Here is a 27,357-nt window from a genome sequence, read left to right on the forward strand (position 1 = left end):
ATGCAAGTTGTATTTCCACAGGGACACAAGATTTACTGCTCTGGGATATTTAGTCCCAGACTTTAGCCAAAGGCATGACTTCAAGATAATACAATTTTTATTTCGATGACAAAAGTCATTAAAAATGGCATTTGAAAGGTGAGCTGTCTAATGTATTGTAATAGTTCTTCACATAGCGTCATTTTGTGGGTGAACGCCACCGGGGAGCTGTAAAGCTAGACGTCCCTTGATGCAAAGACCAAGAACCGGATCTCTCCCCACACGGGTGTGTCCTTTGGTAACAGTCAGAAAATTCTCCAGTTTACTTTTTTTTCTTTTGGAGAATTTACAGCACTGCCTCGAGGGCGCATCAAAAGAGTGTCAGTTACAAAATTGTGACGAGCTCCGAGTTCCAATTTTATCATTTGAAAAGATCTCTGAGGTGTTCTCACATCACTTTGTTTGTTGTTGTTGGCTACGCAACACTTTCACTGCCTTTCCCATGCATTCACACAAGGGATGAATAGTCATTCTGTAAACATATAGCACCTTAGAAACAGAATCAGTGATAACATGAAAATTCATAAAAAACATTCACCATAGGATTAAAGTTGAAATATACAATGCACATATTGCTTTAATACTTTTTAAATACTAGCAAAATACCTGAGGTATATTAGGTATGTTTTATTTAGTGTTTTGTTTTTTTCTTTAAAAAGTGTTTTTTTTCTCCTCTGCAAAAAAAAGAAAAGGTTAAATATAGAAATTGAAAATAGAAAACACATTTATTTACAGAATGTATACTGTGAACGTCAGGGCTCGTGTTGCACTATTGTTTAGTGGCTTCCCCTTCCACGCCCCTATTGGTGACCCTATAAATGGAATCATGTGCGTGACTTCTGGAGCAGACAAAATGGGGATTTACAGGTGAGAATTCATTATTATTATTATTATTATTAGTCACCATGAATTTGCTTTTTCACAGCTTTGACAATGATAGTCTTGTATTATCATTATTTTCTGATTCCCTTTATGTAATACTTGAGTGCGCTAAAAAATTTAGAGCCAATTAAAATCGTGTATTTTTCATTTTTGTGAATATTGAAAGATAAACATGAGAAAACGGGAGCACGAAAAGGAAAACAGTAAAATTACAGCGGTAAACTTTAACAGCCCAAAACCAAAGTAAAGAGAATTATTTGAAAAAGAAAATACTGAATTCTCATATTTGTTTTTATTACATAGAATGACAACTTTTACTATCTTCCATTATAATTCAGTTGTTTTTTATGGCCTACATTTCTTATGTAAAATCTTGCCTTTTTCCAAAATGGCTAACTTTTGCTAACTTGTTTTCCCTTAGCAGAAATTTGCACTGCACTGGATATTTTTCAAGTTTGTCTCTGCAAATGTCTTCTTCATCCAGAAAAATGAAGTTGGTGCTGCTTGCGTGCCATCTCGCTATCTTGGGAATTCGGGGTCAGATACTGCCCGAGTGTGTTACGAGTGCCACGAACAGAGCCCCAGGTAGTGAACTTTCCTGTTTTCTTCCCATTTTGTTTTGTCTTGTGCAAAGTGTCCCACTTTGTTTGCCCTAGAAAACTCTGACATAATGGTCTACTGCGGGACGGACCGCATGGACCTGAGCATCTACCTATGCCCCATGTACCAAGCCCTCTACAACGAGTCCCTCATGGTGCTGAACAACGAATTAAACAACGAAGAATGTTTCGGCGTGGCGGACTTCACCGTCGTCCCGCCCGTCTTAAATTTCAGCTTCCCTATAAACGAAAGCGCCACGGCGTCATGCGGGAACATGTTTACCGTAAGTGGCCCCGCGGCTCGCTCGGAGAGCTCCGCGATGTGACCCGAGCGTTTCTCCGAAGGTCACCGATGAGGTGGGCACCGGCGACTTCGCCGACTTCTCCAAAGTGCAGTTTGTCAACATTTCCGGCACGGTGAATTCCATCGACCCGTCGGCCGGCATGATCACTTATAGGCCGCAGCTCCTCTACATGTTCTCCTGCCTCTACCCAATGCAATACATCCTCAACAACACCGAGCTGGGCGTGTGAGTGTGGCGGCCCGTCGGAGCTCTTTGACGGCACTTGTCTAATTTAAAAAAACATCTTTACAGATCCGGTGTGAACGTGGCCATTAAAGACAACAACGGCAGCTTCATCAGTACGCTGAGCTTGGAGTTATTCGAAGTAAGACCATTCCGTTCGCATCTTTGGTACGTATTATCTAACGAGAACGTCATTTGATTGGTCAGGATGCTCAGTTCCAAGACGCTCTTACCATCCCAGAGACGGGACTCCAACTGAAGACCAAAATCTACGTCGCAGTACGAGCCACCAATTTAACAGAAAGGTAGTTGTCGTCCTCTTGAGTTTTCGAAAAGGACAAGACAACTTTGGATCTTTTTGAAAGGTTCAACGTGCTGCTGGATCGATGTTACGCGACCACGAGCCCTTACCCGGACTTCAACAACTTCTATGACCTTTTTATCGGGTGAGCGCACGATGGTTTTGCAAATGAAACGTGATGTCGGGTTCTCGCTGTTGACTCACACCCGCTTTGTCGTCTCAAGGTGCACACGTGACGAGCAGACCGAGGTGCTGCTCAACGGAGACTCCCAGGAGGCGCACTTCTCCTTCGAGGCCTTTCGATTCGTGGAGCACAAGAATCTGACGGTGTCCACGTTCTATCTACATTGTGTCACGAGATTGTGCGAAGTGTCCTCCTGTGATGCATTAAAGCCTGTGAGTGTCACAATGCAAATAGCAGAATCCAATTTAGTGGAAAGTTCCGTTAGCCTGCTACCTAACCTGGACAAAAAAAAAAAAAAATGGAAAAAATATGACGTTACGTGATTTTTTTCCCCCTCTTGGATGAATTGAATTACCAATTTTAGTCATGAGTCTCATCCATGAAATCCTCCGAATGTCTAATTTAATTCGCCCTGCTATGGCTAACTCATTGACCAATGAGTAAATATATGGAGAAAAACTGTATTTCAAAAATAAATAAATACATTTAAAAAAGAATGAAATTAAACTAACCTTTCTTACTTACGTTTGTTTTGAACAGGATTGTTCCGGTACCCGAAGAAAAAGAGACGTTGAGGAAGTGTTGGCTAATGCTACAGTCACCTCACAGGCCATTTTTGTGGCCAAAAAGAGCACGGGTGTGTATTAATTGTCCGTTTTTAAAATATACGATTGCATTGAATTTACTTTTTTTTTTAATTTTTTTTATTGGTTTTGCCTTTCAGAAGATTTTCAAACTAACGCAGCTTCTTTGGGTAAGTTCAGACATGTCTTTATTTTTCAAAAATAAAAATACTGCTTATACAGTAGCGTATATCTATTTTCTCTATTCTTCAGGTTCGTCAGCGAGCCGCTACAGCGACCCACTGTTGGCGATCATCTTCTGTATTGTCATCTTGACTGGTTTTAGATTCTAGAATCCTTTCTAGATTATCTTTATATATTGTATTTACCATACTTAGCTTTTTTTTCCTATAAGGACAACTCGTTCAAAAGCACCTTATTTTTAAGTGTAAACTTTATTTAACATACACAAACTGAACAACTGCTTTGTTAGTTTCTGGAATTTAGTGTGAAAATCAACAATAAATATTGTTGTAATCTTACAGAAGTGATGATAGTACACCGCAAGCTTTACTCTAGATGCATATACACTTCTCAGTTTGATTTAGTGTTTTAAAGGAAGCTTCTGGAGTATTTGTTAATTGTCAAAATATATTTGAAGACATCCACACAGAGCAAAGTGTTGCAACCAGTTAGATGATAGTTGTAATAAGGCCACAATGACATATTCAGTCAATAATTTAAAAATGTACTAATGGGCCCTTTGTTGGTTTGAATCCATTTAACACATCCAAAATGAAAAGTTGTGTTTTTTATTGGTTTTGTATTGACTTTTTGCTCTCTTTTGTTCATCGGCCCGTTGAAAAAGTGAATAGAAAAGAATTCTTCGCCTTGTATGGATAATGAAGTCATCATGACCTTGGGCGTATAGTTTTTTTTTGCAAATGTTATTTGTGAAAGCGCTATGACAAGAGTGATGTACTTGTAGTTATTTGAAGGCCGTTTTGGCAGAGCTCAGCAGGCGAAGGGGCAGCACTCCCTCCGCCCATTCGTTGGGCGACGCCACCATGTGCTCCCACAGCGCCACTTCACCGGGCGTGGAGTCCATCCAGTCCACGGCCGACCCGTAACTCCTTCCTGAGAACAGATTGAATGTTGACATTAAATACATTTCATGATTCAGATCTGTTGATCCCATTCTTTACAATAAAAAAACAAAAGTGGTCACTAAAGAGACGACGAACTACAAATTAATTTATGCAAAACACACACTTTGTGGGGAGGGGCAGTGCCCCCGTGCCCCCCCCTCGCTCCGCCAGTGACAATCTCCATCTGCAGTTGAGTAGTTCGAGACTAAAACAATGGCAGCCTTTAAGAAGTCGACTGTGTTGAAGTGCAGTACCCGTGCCGGTTCCGAGCCGGATTCCGCCCAGCAGGTTGCTGGCCAGCTTGTCCCTGTCCCAGACGGTGAGCTCCACGCAGGCCTCGGTCAGGTCGATCGCCCTGATGCCGTCGTACACCATGGTGTGGTTGAACAGAGGATTGGCCGTCCTCCTCAGCACGCGTGTCTTCTGACGACTCTTGCGGCTCGTGTCCGGGAGCACGAAGCTGGAAATGGCGCGAGAATCGAGTCAAAACACGATGACACCGTCGCTAAAGATTTCCTCCGGTAACGTGTGTACCATTTGACGTAAGGGTCAATGGTGGCTCTGATTAAAGGCAGGTTCCTGCATTCTTTCACCCAGATGTGAATCTCTCCTGTTCTGGGAACATGCTTAGCTAAAACAAAAAAGAAAGTTTTACATAAGGTTGGGACATTTATCGAGTTATTAAAATTGTGTCATCAACACGATGGGGAGGAAATCATGAAAATTGACCTTCACCGTAGATGACCTTAGGCAGGAAGCGTACAGCCAATCTCATCTCTCCTCGGCCACTTAAAGATGCCAGAGTTGTTCTTGTCTGAATTACAAATATTCCGATTTTTACTTGTAGTACCTACTCTCAACACAAGACGGCGCTAAAGTGCCAACAAAGGGCTCAACAGGTCATGAGTTCCAGTGTGTGCGTGTTTTCATGTCCTACCTTGGCTTTGAGCGGCAAGTCGTTCATGCGGGTGTGGTCAAAGTCCCACTTGGAGAGGTCCACATCCACCTCACCCAAGAAGGTGTTGCGGCCAAACGTGTCGTGATGCCACACGGAGAGAAACAGCATCTGTGTCTTGAGAGACTCGATGCCAATGTGATACTGGAAAAGCAAATTGATTGTAAATATATTAATAAATAAAATATTAATGAACAACAATAGCAACATTCTGTACCAATAAATATTGTAGATAGTCTATATTTGATCAAATTCAGATTTTTTGGAATTATTTCAACATTTGCTCAATTGTAAAATATTGATTTAGATTTGTACTGTATATATGAAGACAAATGAAAATGTAGCAAAGTCTGCTTACACACTCACCCTGAGGATCTCATTAAAAGTCGGGTTAAGCGTCTTTTTCTTCACCGATGTTTTCTTTTTTCCCAGATGTAATTTGTCAGGAACGAGGTAACTTTTGACGTAGCTGAGAAAAACACATTTAGTCAAAGTCTTCATCACGTGAATAATAGCAGCTGTCAAAAAGTTGAAAAACTTTCATTATGCTAAATGTAGCTAAAACAATACACAAGCTGTTGGCAAATGTGTTTAAAACGTGATGCTGCCTCATGACAAGAATGATAAACATGTTTTGTTTTTTTACACTCGAATCCATCAAGACTCTAATCTAATTTACAACAGAGGAAGACTTAATTTGGTTTTATTTGATGAGAAGAAAGCTCTAACCAAATACGATCACGTCTGGAATGCTGGAGATTCGTGACATCTTATCTGCTCACTTAACCCACGTGTGGAAATATGTTTTTCGGGTATATTCTGAGAACTCTCGTGTTCTCCATCCGTTGATCATACTCACGGGTCTGAGCGACCTCTCTTGAGGTCAGCGGCCGCCAAGTCTTGACACTGAGCCACGAAGATGTGGAACTCTCGGAGCTTTTGCACGTAGTTGATGGAGAACTGGATGCTGCCTTGCACGTCCACGTTGCCGAAGTCGCCGCTGTACATGGTCATCACGCTCCCGTTGAACTGCCAACCGACACAAACAAGATGACCGTCGCGTTTGTCGGTGCTGCTGTTTTGGTTAGCGACAGAGTTTAAAATGGTCTCGGCTTTAGTGTAAGCGGCTCATGCGGTGAGTGAGCGAGACGTACAGACGACACAGAAGCCAAGTCAAAGGACGAGTCCGTCGTGCGTATTCCCGGGTGGAGAACGTCCTCGTAAAACTGGCTGTCATCCTGCAACATACGTGTCCTGCATCATGCATGGGGGGGGCACGCGTGCAGGGTCATGCCGGACGCCCGCGCCGTGCTTCGTTTTACCTCCGTCTTCAAAAACGAAGGGACCGACTTGCTCTTCTTCAGGCGCTCTTGCTCCGAGAACGGGCGTGGAGAAGGGGGCGTCATGGCGTCTACGGTGAAAGTACAAGGTGAGGCAATAACATATATTTGAAATATTTACAAGCACTTGAGATTGTTACCGTCAGGGGTTCGCCTCATGTTTGGTTTCGGCTCTTGCCGTCTCTCTTGTGCTACCAGGAGATAAATCATTAAATTAAAGGAAAACAAATTGAGAGTGATGATGATGATACTCACTTGGTGACAAAGACCCAAGCAGGTCCTCCATACTTTTAGCAAGACCTTTAGGTCTAGCTTCTGCTCGCTGCAGCGCTTTCCTCACAGGATTCTCCTCATCCTCGATATTTTTGCCTGACAATGGTAAAAAGAGAAAGCGATTTTTTTTTATTACAATCACGAGGCAACATAGGGCTAGCTTAACTGAATTGGGTTAGCTTTCTTGTTGTTCACGGCAGCCATTTTGACACGCAGTCACAAGATTATGCTTAAGCAATTCCAGTAAAATGACCTGAAATGGAATTTTGCGCGACACTGTCAAAGTCGTGTTACTGGTGTGCCTGATGAACCTTTCCAGCCCACAAGTCAAATATCCGCCAAAGACTGCGAGTGTTGACGAGTGACTAACTTTGGCAAACAAAGATAACACACACGGATGCAGTAAGGTGTCCTGTGTTTGTTGAACAAATGTTTCTCCAGAGATATCATTGCTGACAAATCCATCTTTACATAGTTTCAATTCTGTTTTGAAAATTCCTACAGAAAAAAAAAAAACCACGCAAAACTTTTCCCTATTAAAATAGAGCTTTTTGGATTGATAGTTGCTGTGTGCAGTTATCACCAGTAGATGGCAGTCATGTCTATAGTTCAACAGGATATTGGGGGGGGCTGAGGAAAGTTCTGGGCGCTAAGGCAATATCCATCCATCCATTTTCTGACCCGCTTCTCCTCACAAGGTGTGCTGGAGCCTATCCCAGCTGATTTTGGGACACCCTGAACTGGTCGCCAGCCAATCGCAGAGCACACGGAGACAAACAATCGCGCAATCACACCTACGGACAATTTGGAAGGAAACCGGAGTACCTGGAGGAAAGCCAACGCAGGCACGGGGAGAACAAGCAAACTCCACACAGGAAGGCCGGAATCGAATTTCGCATCTCTGAATTGTGAGGCGGATTTGCTAACCAGTGCCCCACCACGCTGCCTTACGAAGGCGATATTTTTTTGAATTTGGTTTTCTCATACACAAAAATTCCGGGAATCACAGACAGCATAGGTTCTTGAATGTGAATAGAACATGGATGGATGGATAGTACTTACATTTGAAAATATTCCTGGAGTTGGACAAGGATTCGGACGTGTTGCTTAGAGGAGACTCGGGATCAGCATCTGGGCTGCTGTAATTGATCCTCGCCTGGCGGGGGCTGGGCTTAGGGTTCTTCTTGGAGCCCGTGGGAGTGCTGGTCCTCACAGGTCCGCCGAAAGTCTCGGAAATTTCCGCCTCGGGAGGCAGGGTGCCCGGCTCGTTGGCCATCCCCAAGTAGTGGCTGTAGTCTCGGGGTACGAAAGCTCTGGCCAGGGGGGTCTCGGTTCCCTTGACGCTCTGAGCGCCATCGCCGCTCGGCTTCCTGCTTTGGGAGTGGACGGGGCTGACGTGGATCTTAAGCGTCGGTTCTTCCGGGTCGACGAGAGCGAACATACTGGTGGCTCGACGCAGAGACCTCCCGCGACCGCTGGAATGGCTGAAGCTGTCCTTTCTTCTTTTGGGAGAACGAACCTCCCTAGGTGGAGTTGGTGGCGGTCTTGCAGTTTTGTCAACCCTGCTTGAGTCTTTCAAGATCTTTTTGGGTTCTTTGGGCTGAGCAGACTCAGGCAGGTTCTTTTTTGGGTCGTTGGCTGAGATGTGAGATGTTTCAAAGGAGCGAGGCTCGGGGTGGGAAGAACCTAACTCTTCAGGTGGTTGTGGAGTGTTGATTTGCCTTTTGGGGCTTTTGGTTTTGGGGTCTGCGGTGGTTTCGTCCCAGAACTCCAGCAGGCTGCTAAACTGGGCTCGGCTCCCACCGAGGGAGGGCGACATTTTATCGATTCTCTGATTTAGAGGCAGACCGGTCAAATTGTCTCGATTGGACCCTTCGCCATCGCTGCCTGAGTTGTTGCCAATGGTCCGTAAGTCAAACTCCGATTTGGTGAATCTCTTGGTCATCTTTGCACCCCGCACGCTTTTGTGTTTAGCACCATTAAGCGATGGTTTGCCTGCCTCCTGCTCCCAGAAAGTTTTGAGCTGCTTGATCTTCTCTGCTGTGCTTTTTTGTCTTTGAGGACTCACTGTGTCTTTGGCTTTGGGTGACTGCTCGCAGTCTTTGGCGGAATTCTCCGGTGTTTTGCAGATGTTCTCGACATGGTTCCTGCAAGTCTTGAGGTCTGTTAACTGAGACGTATGCTCTGACTCTGGACTCGGGCTATCTCTGAACTGTTGAAGGGTTTCTGCTTGATTTAAAGAGACCCCTTTTACATCTGGACTGGACCGCAGAGGTGTTTTTGGCACTAGTGGTTCAACAAATAAAAGCTCAACGTCAGAACCTTTCCTGTCAGCTACTTGGGGATTAGCGCTTAAAATTTCAGGGTATGCATAGTTCCTGAAATTAGAACGGTCTAAGTCTTGGTCCTGTTTCAATCCCACATGCTGACTTGCATTGACTACATTTGTGACAGAGGGTATGTTTGGCCTCTTCTGGTTTCCTTCTCTTGTCTGGGTTTCATCTCCAGGTATCACAAGCGTGGTGCTTTCCCCAAACGATTTCATCCCGGTGATGTCATCATTTTTCATATCGTTCATGGTCTCATTGGCTGTTCCTTCTGCCTGACTCGTCAGTATTTCTTTCTCCTGAATATCTTTCTTGAAGACCTCCTCGCTTCCCGTCTCACGGTGTCTGTCCGGGTTCCTCGAGACCTCTTTGCCGTTCACCAAATTGCCGCTATCGGTTCTACGGTTGAACCAATCGAGCACTTTCGTGATGGAATCCTCGTCGTCGCCGGTGGGACCGGAGGCCGGGTTGGTCAACTTGAACGAACGTTTCTGTTGGGATCTCCTCTGTGTCTTCTGATTGGAGGACTCAATAAAGTTGATGTCATAGGATATCGGAGCTTCTAAATGTAAAGAAAATTATCATATAAGGAATAGGAGCTAGAGTAGGAAGGATGCATTAGCCTTTCCCTAGCACAGGTTGGGTCTAAGAAGACGACTTTGGATGACAACACAGATCTTACCTGCATTTTTTTGCCACTCTGGTTCCTCCACGGATGATATCTCACTGCCGCCAATGACTGGATCATGATCCCGGATTCTTTCCACGGTCTGATGCCGTCCTCGTGCGAAATTATCTTTGATCATCTGTTCTGTGTGTCTGTCCAGTGATATGGAATTATTTGAAAGTAGGACAAAAAAGATGCTAGTTATGGTTGCCACTCACCTGTGAGCTGTAATAAAAGATAGCGTTCCATTTTCCACCAGACTGGAATGAGATAAAACCTGAGAACCATCAGTCTTCTGCTGAGAGGCAGATGGGTGGGGTGACACCACGACTTCACCCTTGGATCGGTTGGAGCTTCCACTGGAGTTCTGATAGAGGATTGGTCTTGAGGCAGGAGCGACCTGAAGGTCCAGGGGTGCCTTTGTTATGAATGTCCGCTTTTTTGGGATGGGCTTAGAGGAGCCATCGGATGTCGTGGAGTTCCCCGATGTCTGACTGCTCCCCCTTGCTTGCTGATACTTCGGGAGGGAGGTGGGCTCTAAGGAAAGGGAAAAATCATTTTGAAAATTTGCAGTCGGATTGCCACGACTGAAGAATTTTGGCTCACCTGTTTTAGTGAGCTCAACTGGTTCGTCAACGAGGAGGGAAGCTCGATTAAAAGGGTTCGGTCTTGTCTGGAAGGACGACAGAAAAAAAATTACTGTAGGAAAGAGGCAAAGAAAAAATTGTGTTTTTCCAAAACAAACCATTCTTGGAGAATGGACTGCTGACACACGATCTTCTTTCTTAAGATTACTACAGGAATAAAAATGAAAAAATAAATACATGGGAATAATTTTGAAGGTCTCTGACTTAGTGGTCCACCCACCAAGTGTGAAATTAAACAACAAAGTAAATCTTTAGTTATGTATAATAACACAACAGGCACTTCAAGGCTTTTCCCTTCAAATGTACGGGTGGAAAGTGCTAGCATAAGGAAAAAAAAAAAAAAAAGTCAAATATTGACTGTTAAGAAACCATGTTGAAGGAGTCTTGGAAGTAGCACTTTGCTAGCTAAAGTCAACTTCTCTTCCCAAAGACTCCACAATGAGTCCATAACCTAAATCTAATTTAGATAATCAACAAACAAAAATGATCATCATATCAAAAAAACAGTTGATAGAATTCCAGTTGCCCAAAATAGGCCGCAACCATTTCTCATTCGGCGGCAATGACGCAGAAGGTTTTATTCAATTAGGCACTTTGCTTAACTTGCACGCCACAACGGGAACAAGGCAACTCATGGACAGTATTCACAACACCCGTGTAAAGTCACATATTCTCTTTTGGCGCCGCCTTTGTTTACACGTGAGGAGTCACAAGACACAGAGTTACACACACATGAACACACTCAGGTAGCTGAGCAAATATTCTCCAAAAAAAAAAAAAAAAAAGTTTCTTGAGACTTTAAAGAGATTTCCACTCGAGGAAACCGAGCTACGGGTAGATCGGACTTTTCGTTTATTATGTAATACATAAGCTGGTCATAATAACATGAAGGAGCATTAAAGCAAAAAAAAAGTTGGAATGCTGAAAGTACTAAAGGTAAAGTTAGAGCAAAGTCAGTTAGATTATGAAAAAAAACTTCTGAGAAAATATAGCAGAAGAAAAAAAGTTGACAGGTTATATTTTCCCCCAGAATATTTCTTTTGAGTGTAAATGTGTAAAGTCAAAAAAGAGGAATCATACTTCAATTCCCGTGGCATGTCCAAACATCTGGCAGGTTTCTGTGGTAGCACCACGTCAGAACTTGGACTCTTGAATGCTTGCAATCTTTCCGGTCTATAACAGCCTTCTGCAAACATATGAAAGCTTCTGGTAGGGATTATCGCACACAACTATTTACAGCATCAACATGGAACGTTGGATTGTTTTAAAAAAAAAAAAACACCCAGACACACTACCTGAAGCACTCCTTTGCTTCATGGAGGCCAAGATGATTTCAGAGCCATGGATCTTGTCCATATGCCTGCGAGACTTGGCGTCGTAGAACCACTGGCCCGTCAGGTACTTCAACTTGGAGTCTGACGATGGACCTTGGCTCACGATGCTCTCCAGCTTCCTGGTAGAAAAAAAGAGAAAATATATTTTCATTTTTGCAATATATACACCGCATAAAAAAATGTAGGTCATTTATCTTTATTTATCAGAGATCTTTAATTAAGTGTTACCTGAGAGTGAGCAAATCACATTTTCAGTCATGACATCATCACAAGATAGTAAATCGAAAATATAAACGAAGATCTAGGAAACCTTCGTGAAGACCTTTAATATGAGATATGACTCAATTGGTGTTTCTTGATTTTTGAGTTTGTCAACAAGAACATGTTTTAAGGGGAAATTGGTATTACTGATTCCTTGTGGTATTCTGCGAAGTGATTTTTTTAATCTTGTTAGTGCTTCACTTTTTTTTATGCCCTGAATGAGATTTCAAAGCAAATGAAATTTTCGTAGAATTAAAAATACTATCCAATCTCCATCATAATTGTTTTTATGAGTTAAGACTCAAAGTGGTTTGCGTCAAATTTTTCTTGATTTCTTGGGATTCCTCAACAAAGCTGCTCTTCAGCACATGGAGGAGTTCGGGAAAGTGGCAAACATCTCCATGGAGTGGAAATGGAATCAACAGAAGACGGTGTCATGTGATGAAAAGGCAGAGCATTATTATGGGATGTTGTCATAATCCTCTTACACGCATGCACACACATTGGCCAACCGCCTTCACTTAAAGCCTGATGCAGAACATAACGTCTGCTCGCATTCTTCATGCCGTGCGACTTACGAGGCTTTCAAGTTTGGCGCTCGGTGAACTTTGAACCCCGTTTGGAATGAAAAAGATTCAAAGGCATGAAGTGTACTTCATGTTGTGGCCTTTGAATCTTACCTGCACAGAGCCAATGTATAAAAACACTACTTTTAATTTCAATTGATTTTATGATCTACCATAATAAATGTGCTTCTTCAAAGCCACTTTTGCCACGCATGACATCACATGACAATAACATTAACTTTACATGTGTTGGTCCATTTCCATTGTGGTCACCACAAGGGCGCTAAGCCGCCTCCCCCTTAGCTCTGATTGGCCGTTAAAGCCAATATTTGACATTCTTGTGTGCGCCAGACCGCGAGTCTCCTCCCCCCGCCCACATGTCCATTAACGGACTTCTTTATGTCACATTCCCAGCCGCCACTTTGTTATTGCGCTAATCTCAAGCAGGGGTGGTCAACCAAAGGCTGGCGGGCCGTGGAGAGCTCAGAGGAAGGGTCCCATGTGAGATAACTAACCTGATTCTCTGCTCGTCGGCCTGCTTGAGTTGGGCGTCCCTCCTCAGCACGGTCATGATGACCACACGCTCCTCCTCCGTCAGGAAGCTCAGGTCGATCATCATACCTCGGCGCCCTCCTCTCCCTCCGACGGTGGGGGACAGATTGGGAAACACCTGGAGAAGCACAGAAGCAGCATTTAATCAGACATGTTGATGTTTATCACCCCTAAAATATTGTTACTATCAGTCAGTGTTTTCATCTTAAATTAAAATGAGCATTCCATTTTGTATTTTCTGCTAATAAGCTAACCATAATATATAACGTTATTAAAAAAAATGGGAAAACCTGAGCCCAATTAAAACAAGACCTCTTGTGCTATTTTGATCAATTTCATTTTTATTGACTGAAAGGCAATTTGGGAGTTATGCTGTCAATAATTATTAGAATGAATCAAAAATGTTACGCAACACGTACTTATAAATAGCAAACCACAGAAACTGATCATTTTGTCATGGTCTCTTAATTTAATTTCTTCAGCAAACAAGCCAACTTACTAACATGTGACAAATGTCATTTGAGTTCATTCTTTTTTTTTTTTTTTTAATTGTTTTAGCTATGGGAGATTTGAAGCAGTGTGAGATTTAAACAAAGAAGAGTTTTCAAGAACAGCACGCTTCCAATTCTTATAGTTCACCAAAAATGAGGCTTAGTGAAGAGCTGCCAGCCACTAAACGCATTTGTCGAATATTTCTTTCATGATGATTTATGAGCCAGACAGATTGCTTATGAATTACAAACGCGTTAAAATAGCAACGGTTTTGACCCTCACTCAAGTGTCGGGAAAAATCTGATGGCTCGGACAATATTATTTTGTTTTCTGACACAAAAGTCTTCTCGCTCGTATGAACCTATTTGTGCATTTCCATTCCTTTTATTTATCCATGCCTGGTTGCAGATGAAGCTTTTGCAAATATTTGAACTAATAAGAATATTGTAATGCGTCATTTCAGCCAGGAGCTGGTAGAGAAGTAAATAAGTTGTCACAAGATATATTAAAAAAAAAAAAGAGAGTATTGCAACTAAAAACACGTATTTACAGTATATATTAAATATTGAATGAACTTTTACAAATGCAAAATGTCAGATTTTTATTAAGGTTTAACTGATATTCGAGTTTTGTGCTAAATAAAAGGCAATTACAAATACTTTAGACTTTGTGTATCTTGAAATACAATTAAATAAAATTACTGTATAGGAAAACACAACAGCTATAGAAAAATCATTTTTCTCCATATTAATACAACAAAATGAATACAACCCTTAATATCTTAATTTAATTGACCTTTGTTTTATGCGTTGCATCACGCTGAGCGCAGTTTCTAGAAGCAACTTTGGACGTAAATATTGAAATGATCTCCTACCTTGGAGCTTTAGTGGGCCTCTTGTATGTGCAAAAAAAGGGAGTTTAGCCACTTGGCTGGAGCGCCGCAGCCGCTTGGATGAACTCAAAAATCTTCAGGGAGTAGCTAAGAAGAGGGGCAGGACTCGTTGGAGATGGGTTGGACCGTCTAGAACAGACAAACCATCTCCTCACTCGAGCACAAGTGTGGCTTACAGCTGCTGACGTCACTAGAAAGGGCTCATTAAAAAAGATCAAATAGTGAGCGTACCTGTTGTAATTGCAGCCGGTGACCTGTAGGTAGCGTCAGTGTTTGCCAAAAGAGTGCAAACTAGTTAGTTGTCCTGCAACTTGTACAGTTGTCTTGTCCTGCTTGAAAATAAAATTAGTATGGTTCAAAATAAATTTCCTTCTCTGGCCTACTAAACCATGTTCTGACCTTTTTGGGATTAATTCCCCCAAAAAATAAAAGGCATGAGAATCACAAACATGAAAATTGAAGCAATTGTGTAGTGTCGCAACACTGCCAAAGCCATTACTAGCACTTACATGGAAGAGGAAAAAAAAAAGAAAATGTGAGATAAAGAGACGATAGGCTTTTTTTTTTGTGGAAGCTGCTCTTTATTTGAAAAAGAAAAAACAATATTTGAGTGGTCGCCTGCTACAGGTTCTAATGACAGAAGAGATCTGCAGAGAGGATCATCCTGAATCAAGACTTAATAGGTGGAGTCAAATTGGATTTGAATCATGTTCATATTTCATACATCTTTCATTTTAGCAATCAAAGAACAGTCACTTGTTTTGTCTTAATTATCCTATTTACACTGAGCGCCGATCAACAGCGCTCGTCCCTCGTCCTCCACCTCCGCCGACGCTCGCCCACCCGCCCGCCGACCGAGCGATCGTGTTGATCTCCCGTCCGATTCACGTGGCGCTCGAGCGGGACGGCGGGTGGGTGTCTGCGTGTGCGGCGTGGAAAGATGTGTGCAACATGAAGACAACTCTTCACATTCAGAGAGTAAAGGCAGCCTCGAGCGTGCTCGCCGAGTCGATGGCGTGCCAAGCTATTAAAGCAAAATGGAGCCCGCCGCCGCCGCCGAGATGGTGCGTGAAGTGTTACTCAAGTTACAAACAAAGACCTCGATATAGGCACAGAATGCACTATGTACTCCTTAGCGCAGGGGTGGGCCACCCTTTTCGTATCAAGTCCCCCAAGGGCCGTACTAATTTTACAAAAACATGATCAAACTTCTTTTTTTTTCCTTTTCAATATTCATTATATATTACGAGAATGTGTTTAGGATTGGATGGTGGGCCGCATTGGTGCCCCACCCCTGCTTTTGCAGAAACCTCTGCACTCTCAGCACAGTGGCGGCTGTGATTTAATTTTTTTTTTACATTTTTCTTTTTTAATTTTCATCTAGCAATAGTAAAAAAAAAAAAAAAAAAAAATTAACAAAAGTCAATATTTAGTGCTCTATCATTCGGCTTAATAGGTGTCATTTATATAATAGCTATTTGTCACTCTACCTCTTGACGATAGTTTTAATGTTCAAGCACTCCCACGGGTGTTCAATGCTCATTATTATGCGCTGTTGATTTTACAATAAACCCCCCCCCGCCCCGCTCGAGCTCCTTCGACCGATAATCATAAATAAATACAAACGACACAGGGAATGTCTACTGTAAACACGGTAAAAAAGACACAAACTAAACGGGTGTAAACGTCGTTAGCATCACTACACCGTGACGGGTGATGGACTGTGGCGCCGAGGGGGAGGAAAGGGGGGGGGGAAAAAAAAAGGGGGGGAAGGTCCCCATCACCCGGCAACTAATCCCCCTCCCCCCGCTCGCTCAACACCCGACCGCAGTTTACATTTTTTTAGTGTCTTTTTTTTCTTAACCAAATACATAACATCAAAGTTTGTCAGCAGCCAGAACGTTACCCTTACAGATGACACTGTAAAATAGAGAGGGAATCCTTTGTTACCATGGTTACTGAAAACCATCGCAACATGTTTGATATTTTTAGTGAGTAGCGTGTGTGTGTGTGTGTGGGTTGGGGGGGGTGTAAGAGAGGAAAGTGGTGGAGGAGGAGGGGTACGTGAATGTCTCTCCGGAGACCTGGACGAGGACCAAGCTTTTTGCTGCTAAGTGCTTCATCTTTCCGATAGACGAGCTCTTCAAAGTTACATGAACTGCGTCTGCAAGGGAGAAGGAGACAAATTAGGCGAATGGACGCGGTCACGTCATCTCGGTGCTGCTGCTGTTGGATAAGCCCCGCCACACACTCGGCAGCATATATTCGATGAGCTGCATTAATGATCCATAAATTCAAAAAAAAAAAGGTTTTCAGTTTCCATCCATCCAATTTCCACTCCTGCTTAAGTTCTAGTTAGCACCTCAAACATCGTAGCTCAATGTCCCTTACACTTGTCCCTTAAGTGATATCATGCAAAGCTTGCTGTGGAAAAATATCTCGTGGGCGGGGCACAGAGAACAGTCAGCTGGTTAAATTCAATTAAATAAGAAAAAAAATCAATTCTTAGCAGTATGCGATGAGTGGCAGGATAAAATAGGCGGCGTGACGCTCATTACAGCCAAGACAGTGAGAGGAGCAAAGCAAGATCAAGCAAAGACTTAAAAGCATGTGGCATCTAAGTCAGATGAAGACAAAAACATGAAGACGACAGACAACGTGTGAGAGAAAGAGAGAGCGAGAGGAGAAGCAGCCACACACGGATGTTGAGCACAGGCCACATATGGGATGCGGCCGCCAGCAGAAGGGGGCATGCTGTACCTAAGGAGACGCTCTACAAGAAATCCTTGAGAGAGAGGTGTGCAAACGGGTCCTGTCCGGGGGCTCGGAGAGGACTCTGGCTGGAAGGGCTAGAGGCCGCCGAGGGCTATTCGTAGGAGGACACACACAAACAAGAAGTAGGGGGGCCAGAGGAGAAGTCAGAGAGTCAGCGCGGAAGACGGGGGGGGGGGATGAGATTAGTTCGGACAAGCGGCAATGTCAAATCGAATGCGTTGGATAGATGGAGAACAATTGGGAAAGGGAAAAAAAAAAAAAAAAAACGAACAAGGAGATGATGCGCAGTTTGAGACCAGAGCCGAAGCTCGTTCAAACCCGACATCATCGGTGTTTGCGCTAATTTGGGAATATGACAGCACGATGATCACGCACACCAACACGAACACCTGGCAGAAGCAGGGAGGCGTGGTGCACCCACCTGAGTGCTGGACACGGAGCCAAAAGGGTTAGGCGGCCTCATCACTGGCTGCCCGTACATCATGGTGGGCGGATTCATCATGCCCATGGAGCCCATTTGTGGGGGCTAAAAAGAAAAATGGAGGATTATTTATCAAACGTTGCATTCAAAGTACTGGTCCGGGAAAAAAAAACTCTTCTTGGCCGATTTGGGAGCAAAAATTTAAGATAGGAGCACTCGATGCTGGAAGTGAACTTTACGAGGAGCGGTTTGGCCGATTGTGAAAGAAGTGTAATTATTAAATAAACCCTCAGGCATGTAGTCCTTATCCTCTGAATAACAACCGAATTACTTATACCTACTGAGCAGCTGTAAAAAGCTTGCGCATGCAGTTTGATGCCCTCTAGCGGCCAAGGCGCGCACATATTCAATTTGTAATTGAGCATGAAACACATTTAACTTGTAACATGGTCGCTTGCAGTACTCACCATGCCATAGCCCATCATGCCTGTGGGTGTGGTGGCAGGGAAGGCCATGATGGACGGCGGCTGCGGGAACATAAAAAGTTGTTCAAGGATGCTAGAGATTTTTTTTTTTTCTATTTTAAAGGACAGGTAAAATAAAAGAAATCGTACTATATTCTATGCGCCATCACTAGTCTAATGAAAGTATTCGGATTAATAGTGCATTTGTGGAAAGTCCACCCATTTTCATCCCATGTCAGTGGGGGCGGCCATTTTGACACTGGCTGTCGACTGGGCCGCACGCTGTACACAGACTGAATGTCCCCCACCCCCGATGTAGATGTAAATCACCATGGAGACAGGGTTCCAGGTCGTCGTCGGTGCCGCTTTAGGTTGCCAGTTGGTGCCGCCTGTCAGCCTCTTCTCGCCGGGCTGACTCCAGTGCATGTCACTGTGGATTAAGGCGGCTTCAGTTAAGCGTTTCGAACGCAGTGCTGGGAGGACGCCGAGCGATCGCACGCCACTTACTTCTTCATGGTGCCGTTTCCGATGCCGAGGTCTGAGGGAAAACGCAAGAGGCTTCAGGCAGGGACGATACAAAAATTACAATACAGCTGAATAAATTCAGAAATGTATACGTACTGCCGACAAGGTTGGCGAGGGAGGAGTCAAGGTCGTCCGACACCAGCTTCTCTGGCTGCTGATTGGACGGCAGGTTGGAGCCGGCAAGAGTCGGTTTCAGGATCCCTCCGGCGATATCTGACAAGACACGGAGGGTCAAATTTATGAATTGGTTCACTTGCCAAGAGAAGTTTCGACTATAATGTTTTGATCAAATTTTGTTATGACGCAAACATTACACTGACTGTTGACCATATGAAATTCTGGTGCTAGTTTATGAGTTGGGCTTCTTATGAAAAGTGTAAATTACATGGCAAATAAAGTGAAATAAGTGAATAACCTCTCAATGTAGTAACATTTTGTGATCACAAGATGGCGGCACATGGCCATAAAACGGCATGTATCATTGAGGTGACAATAAACTAATAAAAAAAATCTCAAGTGTGAATCGCAACACGACTCTACCAAGTGCATATTAAGCAGGGAACATAAGAGAATAAAAAAAAAAAAAAGATGACTTGAAATGAAATCCTAACCTTCAGCATTGAGGCTGTTGCTGCCCGTGGCTTTGGCCCCAAACACAGACTCAAAGTCCACTTGGAGACCTGCAGGTGGCTGGGGAGGGGGCTGAGGCGAGGAGTATCCTTAAAGAAGATGAAAAGAAGGCAGCTGCAGCTTAGACAAGCGACGCCTCTCAAACGGGACGCGGTTCGACAAGCGCGGGGAGTCGTCGGCGAGTGGCGGAGCGGGATTGGCACATCCACGCACGCACAGAGAAAGCCTTCAATACCTCTGAATAGACCTGCTACAGTAGAGGGCTCTGTGGGGAAGGGAGCCTGGTGTGGGAGGTGCTGGGCAATGGACACTGGGCCACAGAAGGAGTCTGACACGCCACAGGAAGCATTAAGAAGAAGGAGAGGAAGAAGAACCAGAGCAAAAAAGAAAAAAAACAAGCGTTTCAGGACCAAGCCAAACAAGCAGGCAGAAAAAAAAAGAGCCAGCTAACATGTTAAGGAATTGAAAGTCACAAAAGTGTGAAATATTAGAGAATGTTACCATCACAAACGGGAGGGAGTGACTGAATATTCAAACAAAAGCTTTTGGGGTATTTTATAGGGTCCAATGTTTTACAGGACTCAAGAGCCATTGCAGTACCTGAGATGGAGTGTTCTAGCCGCACTGTGCATTTGTTATTGCTTGAAACTGACACGTTTGTGTCAGTAAAGGGATTGTAACGATCTAGGGGAATCAAACATAGTGTTGGTAAAACGAAAACAAACTTAAAAAAAGCTCTATAGCAACACATCACACAACCAAACTTCATCTAAAAAAGGGATTTGGGTGGTGGCGGTATCATTTTGAATAGGGGGTGGGCATCATTTTGGTTCTATCAAGGAGGAGGCAACGATTTTAGCTTCACAGACAGACACTGAGAACATTGAAACGACATCAGCATGGAGGACAAGCACACTACGTCGTCATGCTTCTACGCAGACATGAGCGAGGACAATGCGGAGGAACAAAATGAGAGTCATTACCACCAAACATTTCATGAGCAGACGTCCTAGTGGAAAAGCTAACACCGTCTGAAGACACGACAGGTAAGTGAGAGGCATCGACAACGAGTTTTGAGAGGAAAGGGTTAAGGTTTGGCATGGAGTCGTCTCCAGCTTCGGCGGAGGTGAAAGGATCTACAGGCAGGCAGAGAGAGAGAGAGAGAGAGACAGGAGAAAATGAAACAGACCAAAAACGAGTGGCGAGGAACTGGTGGACGTCAAAAAAAGAGCATGCAGAGCAGCTCCAAACAAGACGCAGGTGGCGAGCGAGAGGTGCGTCGGCGGCGCGCTACCTGCCCACGCCGTCGCCACGGGGAGCCCTGACGAGGCCGACTGCATGGCCGGCTGGAACGTGGACTGAAGGTCAAACAGGTCGCTCTCCATTTTCACCGCGCTGGAACCACGTTACAGAAAGATGAGTCGTCATTACGTACAAAAATAAATGACATGAAATATGCTGCCCCCTACTGTCACAATATATAATGCGGCAAAGGCACATTTTTAATTGCATTTTTTGTTCTTGCCAAGTCAGACAATTAAATGTAAGGTACCCGTTGGAACAGCTCGGTGTGGAGAAGAGATCGATGGCCGGGGCCGTGTTAATAGTTCCCCCCGTGGTGGAGATGGGCGACGTGTCAGTGGTGGCGAACGAGGGCCTCTTGGAGAGCTCCTTGAGTCTTTGCTCCTGCAAGATGAAGGACACGCATGAAAAATAAAGCAAAGCGGCAAGAGAGCGACTCTTGAGAAGGTCGGCTCAGTTGAACCACCTTCAGCGCCTTGAGTCGGGCCTGCTCCTCCTCCAGCGCCGCCTGCTTTTCCCGCTCATCCACTTTGGTGAAAGACATTCCCGTGCTCGCCAGCGACGACACGGCGTTGGACAGAGTGCTGGCTCTGTGGGGCGGACACAAGTCACGCTGGGATGCGGGCAACGCGGACCCGTGGAGTCACAGTCACAGCCCGTGATGGGCTAATTAACGTACCTGCTGGCTGCCGTGGAGTCTTTCACCTTCTTGCCCTCTAAAGAGGCCAAGTGCTGCTCCAGAGCTTCCAGGAGGCTGCTGGGAGCCTGTCGCGGCGAGAAAACACACTGTCAGCTTTCTGCTCACACACCGCATGACCGTGTGTGTGTGCGAACATCGACACCATGAAGGACAGTGGTGGGCAACCAAGCAAGGACAGACTATAAACCATCCTTTTTTTTTTTTTTAATAACAGTTCTTCCAAAGTTAAACGACTCTAATGAGGACAAGCGCAAGAAGAAAAAAAAAGGGAAAAAAGATAGTATTATTTAAAACTGTGCCTTCTAACAGTGACAAGTTTGTATTCTGCAACAACTGATTAAAAAAAATAATCACCCTAAAAAATTTAGATTTGAGTCAACCTTCATCGTAACACTCCATCGAATTTCACTGTGACTTGAAAGTTCATCGTCGCCCACCACTGATGGCGTTCCAGCCATACACTTCGTCTGCATGAGAGCGACGTGTGCGTGTGTGTGTGATGACGCACTATACCGCAGCATGTTCAACAACCTACGGCAGATTGTTGGAATGGACCACAACTAAGCACAACAGGGGCAGCCATCTTGCAGCAAATGAGCTACTCTGATTTGACACTTCACTATGAGGAAAAAGACACCACATAGACCCCCCCCCCCCCAACCCCTTCCTATTTCTTAGGCTGTTTGAGACAACCACGTGGTGTGAGACGGCACGAAGACATGCAAAAAAAGACAACATCGGCGAAGCAAGTCACAGACACAGAAGAAGAGTGAAATGAGAGTACTTACACAGACTGTGAACTAAAGTGGAAAGATAAGGGGGGGGAGAATACAGAATATAAAGGTGGTGACAGTCAGGGGAGGAATCCATTTGAGCCGCGCGGCAAATAAAACGCCGACAGTCCAAGCATGTGCGCGACCTTTACTGTCAATGTGCAAGTGTGACTCGACTGCAACCTCTGTGTGGACCTGACACCTTTATTTACTGTAGTGCAAGAAGAAGAAAAGGAAAGCTTGAGGCGCGAGAAGAAAGGACAGAAGAGAGCACAGCAACTTCGGTGGAACCATGCGCTCAAGAGTGTGGGGGGGAAAAAAACGACATGCAAAGTGCAGAAAGAAGAGAGCGTAGCCAATGGCGGCCATCTTGCTCAGGGGAAGCCGATCAGTTTGCTGCCTCTCGTTCATTGTCGTCGCACACCCGGCAAAAAATCTCAAGCACGCCCGCATTTTTTAAAGCCGAGTACACGAGCCGTAGCTTTCTATCACGGAGGTTTCATCTGACATCATGGTATTCTTCATCGTGGATGGAGCTTCTCATGAGTGTATATATTGGTAGGTGATTTTAATCGATCCAAAAAGGGGAAAGAGCGAGAGAGAGAGACCAGCTTGCAAGCTTACCTGGGAAAGGTCTGGAATGTCTCCTCGGTCGATGCCCACCTGCTGTTAAGAGCACATAGAAAGCCAAATGAGTTTTTCTTCACTCCCCACTTCTCACTGCAAGCATCCTGTAAGCCACTAACGTACCTCAGCTACTTTAAGGAACTCTGATATCCGGGTCATTCGGGTGAGGAACTTTTTGTAGATGTCCAGCCCTTCTTTGCACTGGGTTTTCTTCATGTCAAAGTATTTCTCTGTTTAGAAACCAAAGAGGAGGGTTTAAATGTTGGTGTGAGAAGAAGAGGAGGAGGAAGAGGAGGCGGTGTTTTCTTACCAAGCAGGTTGATGATGCCTTCGTTGTAGGCAGCAAAGAGCCTGATGGAGTCTTTGAAGAGGAGCATGAAGGCTGCATTGATGACTCCATTAGTCAGCTCGTTGGCATTGACCTGCGGCAAAGCAAATTAGACATTTTTTGTAAACACGCCTGACATTTCTCTTTGTGGCGTTGAGCGGAGAGAGGCCATTGACGCAGCACTCTCGCACATGAGCCTTTTTTTTTGCGGCAGGCTTCACCTCCAACTCACATTGAAATCGAGGAGGGCGTCCATCTGGTTCTGAATAATGGGGATGGTCTTGAGCAGCTTCTCTGTATTCATGGTCCTCATGACGCCGTCCACTCTGAGAGGATCAGCGGACACGAGTAGTTAGTAGCCGCGGCTGACGAAACGTTCTAGACAAGCACACGTCGTTTCCTCATTTTCAGCGTCTTACCCTCGCTTAACTTTGGTGAAGTCAAAGGCAACCTGTCTGTACGAAACGGCTTTCTCGTTCAGGTATCGACTGTACCGCCGGATAAACGTGGACATGTCGTACCCTGGAACGAAGAAACGGGTACGCGTGTCAGACATGTAAAAAAATGACAGCGGGCGAGGTGCAGAACTTACCTTGGAGGCCACTTTTGTCCAAGAAATTGCTGAGGTTGAATAATGTGTTCCTCGAAGCCAGGTACTGCACAAAACGCTGGAAATGGGAGTGAGGGAGAGGCGAACATCACTAAAAGGTATTAAATCCAATCATACATGCGATGGTAATCTGCTTGACATCAGTCGCCTGGGTGAGATTATCTGACATGGCGTGTGTGTGCGGCTCACCTCGTTGCCATACACCATGAGGTGGTGCGTGGTGATGAGCGACTTGAACACGACCACCCAGCTGGTGTTGGTGGTCCTCTCAAACAGCGAGTCGGCCAGTTGGGGAATGTTCACGTTCATCTCGTTGGTACAGTGGATCAGGTCTGACGCAGGAACAAACGATTGTGAGATGCCATTTTGTCCTATTCTCGTCCATTTTTTTTTTTTTAAACGTCAAGAACATTCCATAGGTTGAACGCAATGCCGTGCTGGCGCTTCTCATATTTTTGTCTTCATCCACAATAAACTAGTGAGGTGACGTTTGCTAACATTTTGAGCCTGATGGCAGAGCAACACCTGCTGCTTTTGAGGACTATGAATAAACACAAGTGAGCGAGCGCCATGAGGGACAAGCTGAGTTTTGCGCCCCCGGGTTCAAAGTTGCTATGATTTGGACTCTCTCGATTCAATTTGGCAACGGCTGATCAATCCGTGGCATCTAACATGGCCTCTTTTTAATAGTAATGAGCACATGGTGCACTCCATTCAGTTTTCTGTTCAGTGATGACGACCGCTGCCAGCGATTGGTAAATCATACATGTGCGGTCCCACTCGCTCGGGGCTCATGTCGTTTTTTAACATCCGCAGAGCTGGCCGAGCGACACTAGTCAAAGCTGCTTGACCCGATTTAAAATGGAAATATTTGATGGTCTTTATCGTTAAAAAAAAAAAAAAAAAACTTGGCTGACGACAGCACGGATCAGAACGACAACGTAATTGGGCCTCCCTTCTTTTGCCGTCCTATATTTGACTCCTCAAAATAGGGCAGGGTAACCTTCGCCAGAAGCGGATGCTAGTTAGCACGGGTGACTGCGTGAAGAAGAGCGAGGAGGAGGAATATGGAGGAGGCAGTCATGTGACAGCAAATAGCCGGCTTTTTGGGGGGCTTCTCGTGGGATATAATCGGACTCGTGTGACAGCCGTGATGATTCATACCGGAGGGAATTGCCTTGCGTCAGTGTGACATGCAAAGATAACTTGTGGGGAAATAAATCATGTTGCGCATGGGCTCAAAGTGCAAAGTGTAACTGAGGGTCACAACAAATAGAACGAGAAGAAACTCCAGGGTGGGCCAAAAGAAGATCTAAGCTTTGAGAAAAACATTCTTAGATTCACACAATTATATTTATCAAACTGTTATAAATCGTGAAGGCTCAAGATGTGGTTCCACATTGCAACACACAATACTACAAAATGGCAGCAATTTAAATAAAATCTTGCAGGGTGAGGGCTTGATGGAATGTTTAGGGTTACAATTAGGGTTAAATTGTTGGTGTTTTGATACTGTGCTGCAAATTCTATTAATTACAAATTCTGATTTTTTTTGTTTGGGGTTCCAAAACAAGCATTAGGACTTCCAAGATTAATGATCCGGCAGGTTGGAGTTTCTCTCCTGGGTTAGGAGTTAGGATCTCAAGTAATTAAAAGCTGGGTCTCTAACCAGCGGTCGCAACTCAACTTTCTGGTCCACCCAGTACTGTGCAAGTTTTACATTTGTGATTACAATGTTTATAGCATTTTCTTGACTTAATTTTGCGATTGGCAGTAAATGTTCCTCGGGCCATTGGTTGCCTACCAGCCCGTTGCTTTAACTCGTGACACCTCGGGCGAGTCACCTGAGCGGCACAACAGGTGTGCCACCTGCCAATAAAACAAAACGGGATCTACAAGCCCATCCCTAAAAATTATAATTGATAATTTAATTTGTATCCATTAATTACAGACTGTAGGTGATAATGCGTGAATTTTGCTGGCAGCAAATACATCTGATGTCATAGGGGGCCCGGTTCATACATTTTATACTGTTAGCATCTCCGACTACTATTACTACTTCTGCTTTTAACTAAAAGCAAAAATAGAGAATACAAGAAGAAACGTCATTAATCGACAACAGACAGCCTCAAACACTAATTCCGAAATTAGTTAAAAATTCACACGCTCGAGGAAACGTAGTTTAATTTGATGCCTTCTCCGTGACTTGCGATAGCTTTTAGCATGTTAGCGGCGCCTCAGGCTTTCGGGCCTAGTCGTTCCAACAGCCGCCATAACCTCATCAGCGGCGGCTTTAAAGAGGCGACACAGTTTAAAAATCAAAAAGACAATAAAGCATACTCACAGTCTAAATGTTTCTTCTTCGGGCCCATTATTTCGTGAGTGGTGGCCTTGCATACGGTTTTGGATACGGCGGATCCCGTTACGCTGTGCTGGGCTGCCGTTATCCGGTCCGTAATGCTCTGCCCCGACATCTTCGCTCACTCGTTCCAACACAAAAAAATAATTCTGGGGAGGGGGGAAAAACACACTTGCCGGCGTTTATTGTCGTCAATAAGCTCTAGCGGAGGGAGGATAACCCGTCCACCGCCTTGCGAAACCTGGCCGGACTCCTCCTTGCCTCTCCCACCGCGGTGGTTGGTGTGAAATCAGAGCTAAGCTAGTCGGCTGTTATAATAAGGAGGGCGGAATGTAGCGACAACAACAACAAACGTTAACAATGTGTCGTTGCGCCGCTAGCTGCCCGTCACACATTCAAGGCTTGCGGTGTTCGCATTCATCCGCCCCGGCTCTTGGTCTCGCTTTCATCCCGCTGTGGCTCACCGGATCCCCGCCTGCCTTCCTGCAGTTTATCTGCCTGCCTAGCGCCGCTCCGCCTCCCGGTGCCGCCGTCGCCGATGTAGCGCAATGGTGAGAAGGAAGAAGGACGCAGAACGGGCCCGGAGTGAGGGGAAATGGCGGAACTTGTCAGGCTAGCACGACGCCCGCTGACCCTGGATCCGCTGGCTCAGCGCCCGGGCTTTTAAAGACTGATGTGACGCAGGTGCATCTAACTGACCTCAGGCCAGCTAATATGGGCTATGAGGAGCCGTCAGGGACATAATTCACTATTATATTTCATACACACTACTAACGCGTTCTCGCATGTATTATTTATTTACCCCTCCCAGACACATTAGTAAAACACTGTCTGAGGAAACACAAATGAAATACACTCATTAAACAGATTTTTTTTTTAAATTCTACTCATTACTGAAAAGCTTTCATCCATGCAAGTCACATCCACCAATGAAACGCTCTAAAACGCTCTCTGAACTGCTCTCACACAAAGAACTGATATTTTTGCTCACTTACAAAATGCTCTCTCGGGACTAAACGTTAATAAAATGTTCTCACAGGCACCACTGCAAAGCTGTCAGTTGAAATAGTGGCAGGCAGCCAACAGTTGGATAAATTGCCTGTTGTTTTTGAATCATCTTAATCTGCAGAATTTTTAGATTTGTGTTTTCAAATCATTTTAATTGTTCAGTTTACTAATTAACATTTTTTTTAGCTCTACTTTCAGCAATGCTTCTCGGTTCTTTTCTGAAAAAAAAAAATCACACACACTGACTTTTCTCAGTGACTATAAATAGTAGAATTTGTCTATAAAT

The 27,357-nt window shown here is 44.5% G+C and overlaps 3 protein-coding genes across 9 annotated transcripts; 1 reads left to right on the top strand and 2 right to left on the bottom strand.

Annotated features, from left to right (window-relative positions):
- Nucleotides 1–1,388: 1,388 nt before the first annotated feature.
- LOC148395634 (zona pellucida-like domain-containing protein 1) lies at nucleotides 1,389–3,764 on the top strand. The gene is made up of 10 exons (XM_088380755.1): nucleotides 1,389–1,506; nucleotides 1,578–1,804; nucleotides 1,866–2,050; nucleotides 2,117–2,189; nucleotides 2,255–2,352; nucleotides 2,413–2,493; nucleotides 2,573–2,744; nucleotides 3,073–3,169; nucleotides 3,257–3,286; nucleotides 3,369–3,764. Exons 1-10 carry the CDS (start codon nucleotides 1,389–1,391, stop codon nucleotides 3,446–3,448), a joined length of 1,161 nt encoding a protein of 386 aa, XP_088236881.1. The 3' UTR covers nucleotides 3,449–3,764.
- sytl2b (synaptotagmin-like 2b) lies at nucleotides 3,532–15,746 on the bottom strand. Of its 2 annotated transcripts, XM_088380746.1 has the most exons (21): nucleotides 14,781–15,746; nucleotides 14,532–14,678; nucleotides 13,129–13,283; nucleotides 11,748–11,905; nucleotides 11,533–11,638; nucleotides 10,551–10,599; nucleotides 10,412–10,478; nucleotides 10,024–10,342; nucleotides 9,821–9,957; nucleotides 7,874–9,700; nucleotides 6,794–6,907; nucleotides 6,679–6,729; nucleotides 6,521–6,609; nucleotides 6,353–6,436; nucleotides 6,058–6,227; nucleotides 5,565–5,667; nucleotides 5,181–5,342; nucleotides 4,973–5,057; nucleotides 4,778–4,874; nucleotides 4,498–4,703; nucleotides 3,532–4,232 (listed from the first exon to the last, which is right to left on the bottom strand). In XM_088380746.1, exons 3-21 carry the CDS (start codon nucleotides 13,230–13,232, stop codon nucleotides 4,084–4,086), a joined length of 4,077 nt encoding a protein of 1,358 aa, XP_088236872.1. In that variant the 5' UTR covers nucleotides 13,233–13,283; nucleotides 14,532–14,678; nucleotides 14,781–15,746; the 3' UTR covers nucleotides 3,532–4,083. The 2 variants fall into 2 exon arrangements, with proteins under 2 accessions (XP_088236872.1, XP_088236873.1); XM_088380747.1 differs by lacking the exon at nucleotides 14,781–15,746 and having other exon boundaries at nucleotides 14,532–14,688.
- Nucleotides 15,747–15,895: 149 nt separating this feature from the next.
- Nucleotides 15,896–26,740, bottom strand: picalmb (phosphatidylinositol binding clathrin assembly protein b). 6 transcript variants are annotated; one of them, XM_088380748.1, is made up of 23 exons: nucleotides 26,049–26,740; nucleotides 23,894–24,036; nucleotides 23,687–23,762; nucleotides 23,514–23,616; nucleotides 23,327–23,420; nucleotides 23,077–23,188; nucleotides 22,890–22,996; nucleotides 22,764–22,805; nucleotides 21,346–21,431; nucleotides 21,133–21,256; nucleotides 20,917–21,050; nucleotides 20,659–20,759; nucleotides 20,348–20,500; nucleotides 19,965–20,048; nucleotides 19,600–19,692; nucleotides 19,346–19,453; nucleotides 18,831–18,947; nucleotides 18,717–18,747; nucleotides 18,540–18,639; nucleotides 18,213–18,272; nucleotides 17,746–17,850; nucleotides 17,310–17,415; nucleotides 15,896–16,713 (listed from the first exon to the last, which is right to left on the bottom strand). In XM_088380748.1, exons 1-22 carry the CDS (start codon nucleotides 26,176–26,178, stop codon nucleotides 17,323–17,325), a joined length of 2,196 nt encoding a protein of 731 aa, XP_088236874.1. In that variant the 5' UTR covers nucleotides 26,179–26,740; the 3' UTR covers nucleotides 15,896–16,713; nucleotides 17,310–17,322. The 6 variants fall into 6 exon arrangements, with proteins under 6 accessions (XP_088236874.1, XP_088236875.1, XP_088236877.1 ...); XM_088380749.1 differs by lacking the exon at nucleotides 19,965–20,048 and having other exon boundaries at nucleotides 26,049–26,739; XM_088380751.1 differs by lacking the exon at nucleotides 20,348–20,500 and having other exon boundaries at nucleotides 26,049–26,738.
- Between the last annotated feature and the right edge of the window lie 617 nt (nucleotides 26,741–27,357).

Source organism: Syngnathus floridae, chromosome 7 (assembly GCF_059516105.1).
Source record: "Syngnathus floridae isolate MCC-2025c chromosome 7, RoL_Sflo_1.0, whole genome shotgun sequence".
NCBI classification, from domain to species: Eukaryota; Metazoa; Chordata; class Actinopteri; order Syngnathiformes; family Syngnathidae; genus Syngnathus; species Syngnathus floridae.

Coding starts and splice junctions, on each gene's coding strand:
- LOC148395634 (XM_088380755.1), top strand. CDS start 1,389: ATGTCTTCTTCATCCAGAAAAATGAAGTTGGTGCTGCTTGCGTGCCAT. Junction 2,190..2,254: donor TGAGCTTGGAGTTATTCGAA/GTAAGACCATTC, acceptor TTGATTGGTCAG/GATGCTCAGTTCCAAGACGC. Junction 2,353..2,412: donor GCCACCAATTTAACAGAAAG/GTAGTTGTCGTC, acceptor TCTTTTTGAAAG/GTTCAACGTGCTGCTGGATC.
- sytl2b (XM_088380746.1), bottom strand. CDS start 13,232: ATGATGATCGACCTGAGCTTCCTGACGGAGGAGGAGCGTGTGGTCATC. Junction 9,958..10,023: donor TCTTTTATTACAGCTCACAG/GTGAGTGGCAAC, acceptor ATCACTGGACAG/ACACACAGAACAGATGATCA. Junction 6,908..7,873: donor CTCCAGGAATATTTTCAAAT/GTAAGTACTATC, acceptor TACCATTGTCAG/GCAAAAATATCGAGGATGAG.
- picalmb (XM_088380748.1), bottom strand. CDS start 26,178: ATGTCGGGGCAGAGCATTACGGACCGGATAACGGCAGCCCAGCACAGC. Junction 23,421..23,513: donor TTCACCAAAGTTAAGCGAGG/GTAAGACGCTGA, acceptor TGATCCTCTCAG/AGTGGACGGCGTCATGAGGA. Junction 19,454..19,599: donor TGTAGCAGGTCTATTCAGAG/GTATTGAAGGCT, acceptor ATCTTCTTTAAG/GATACTCCTCGCCTCAGCCC.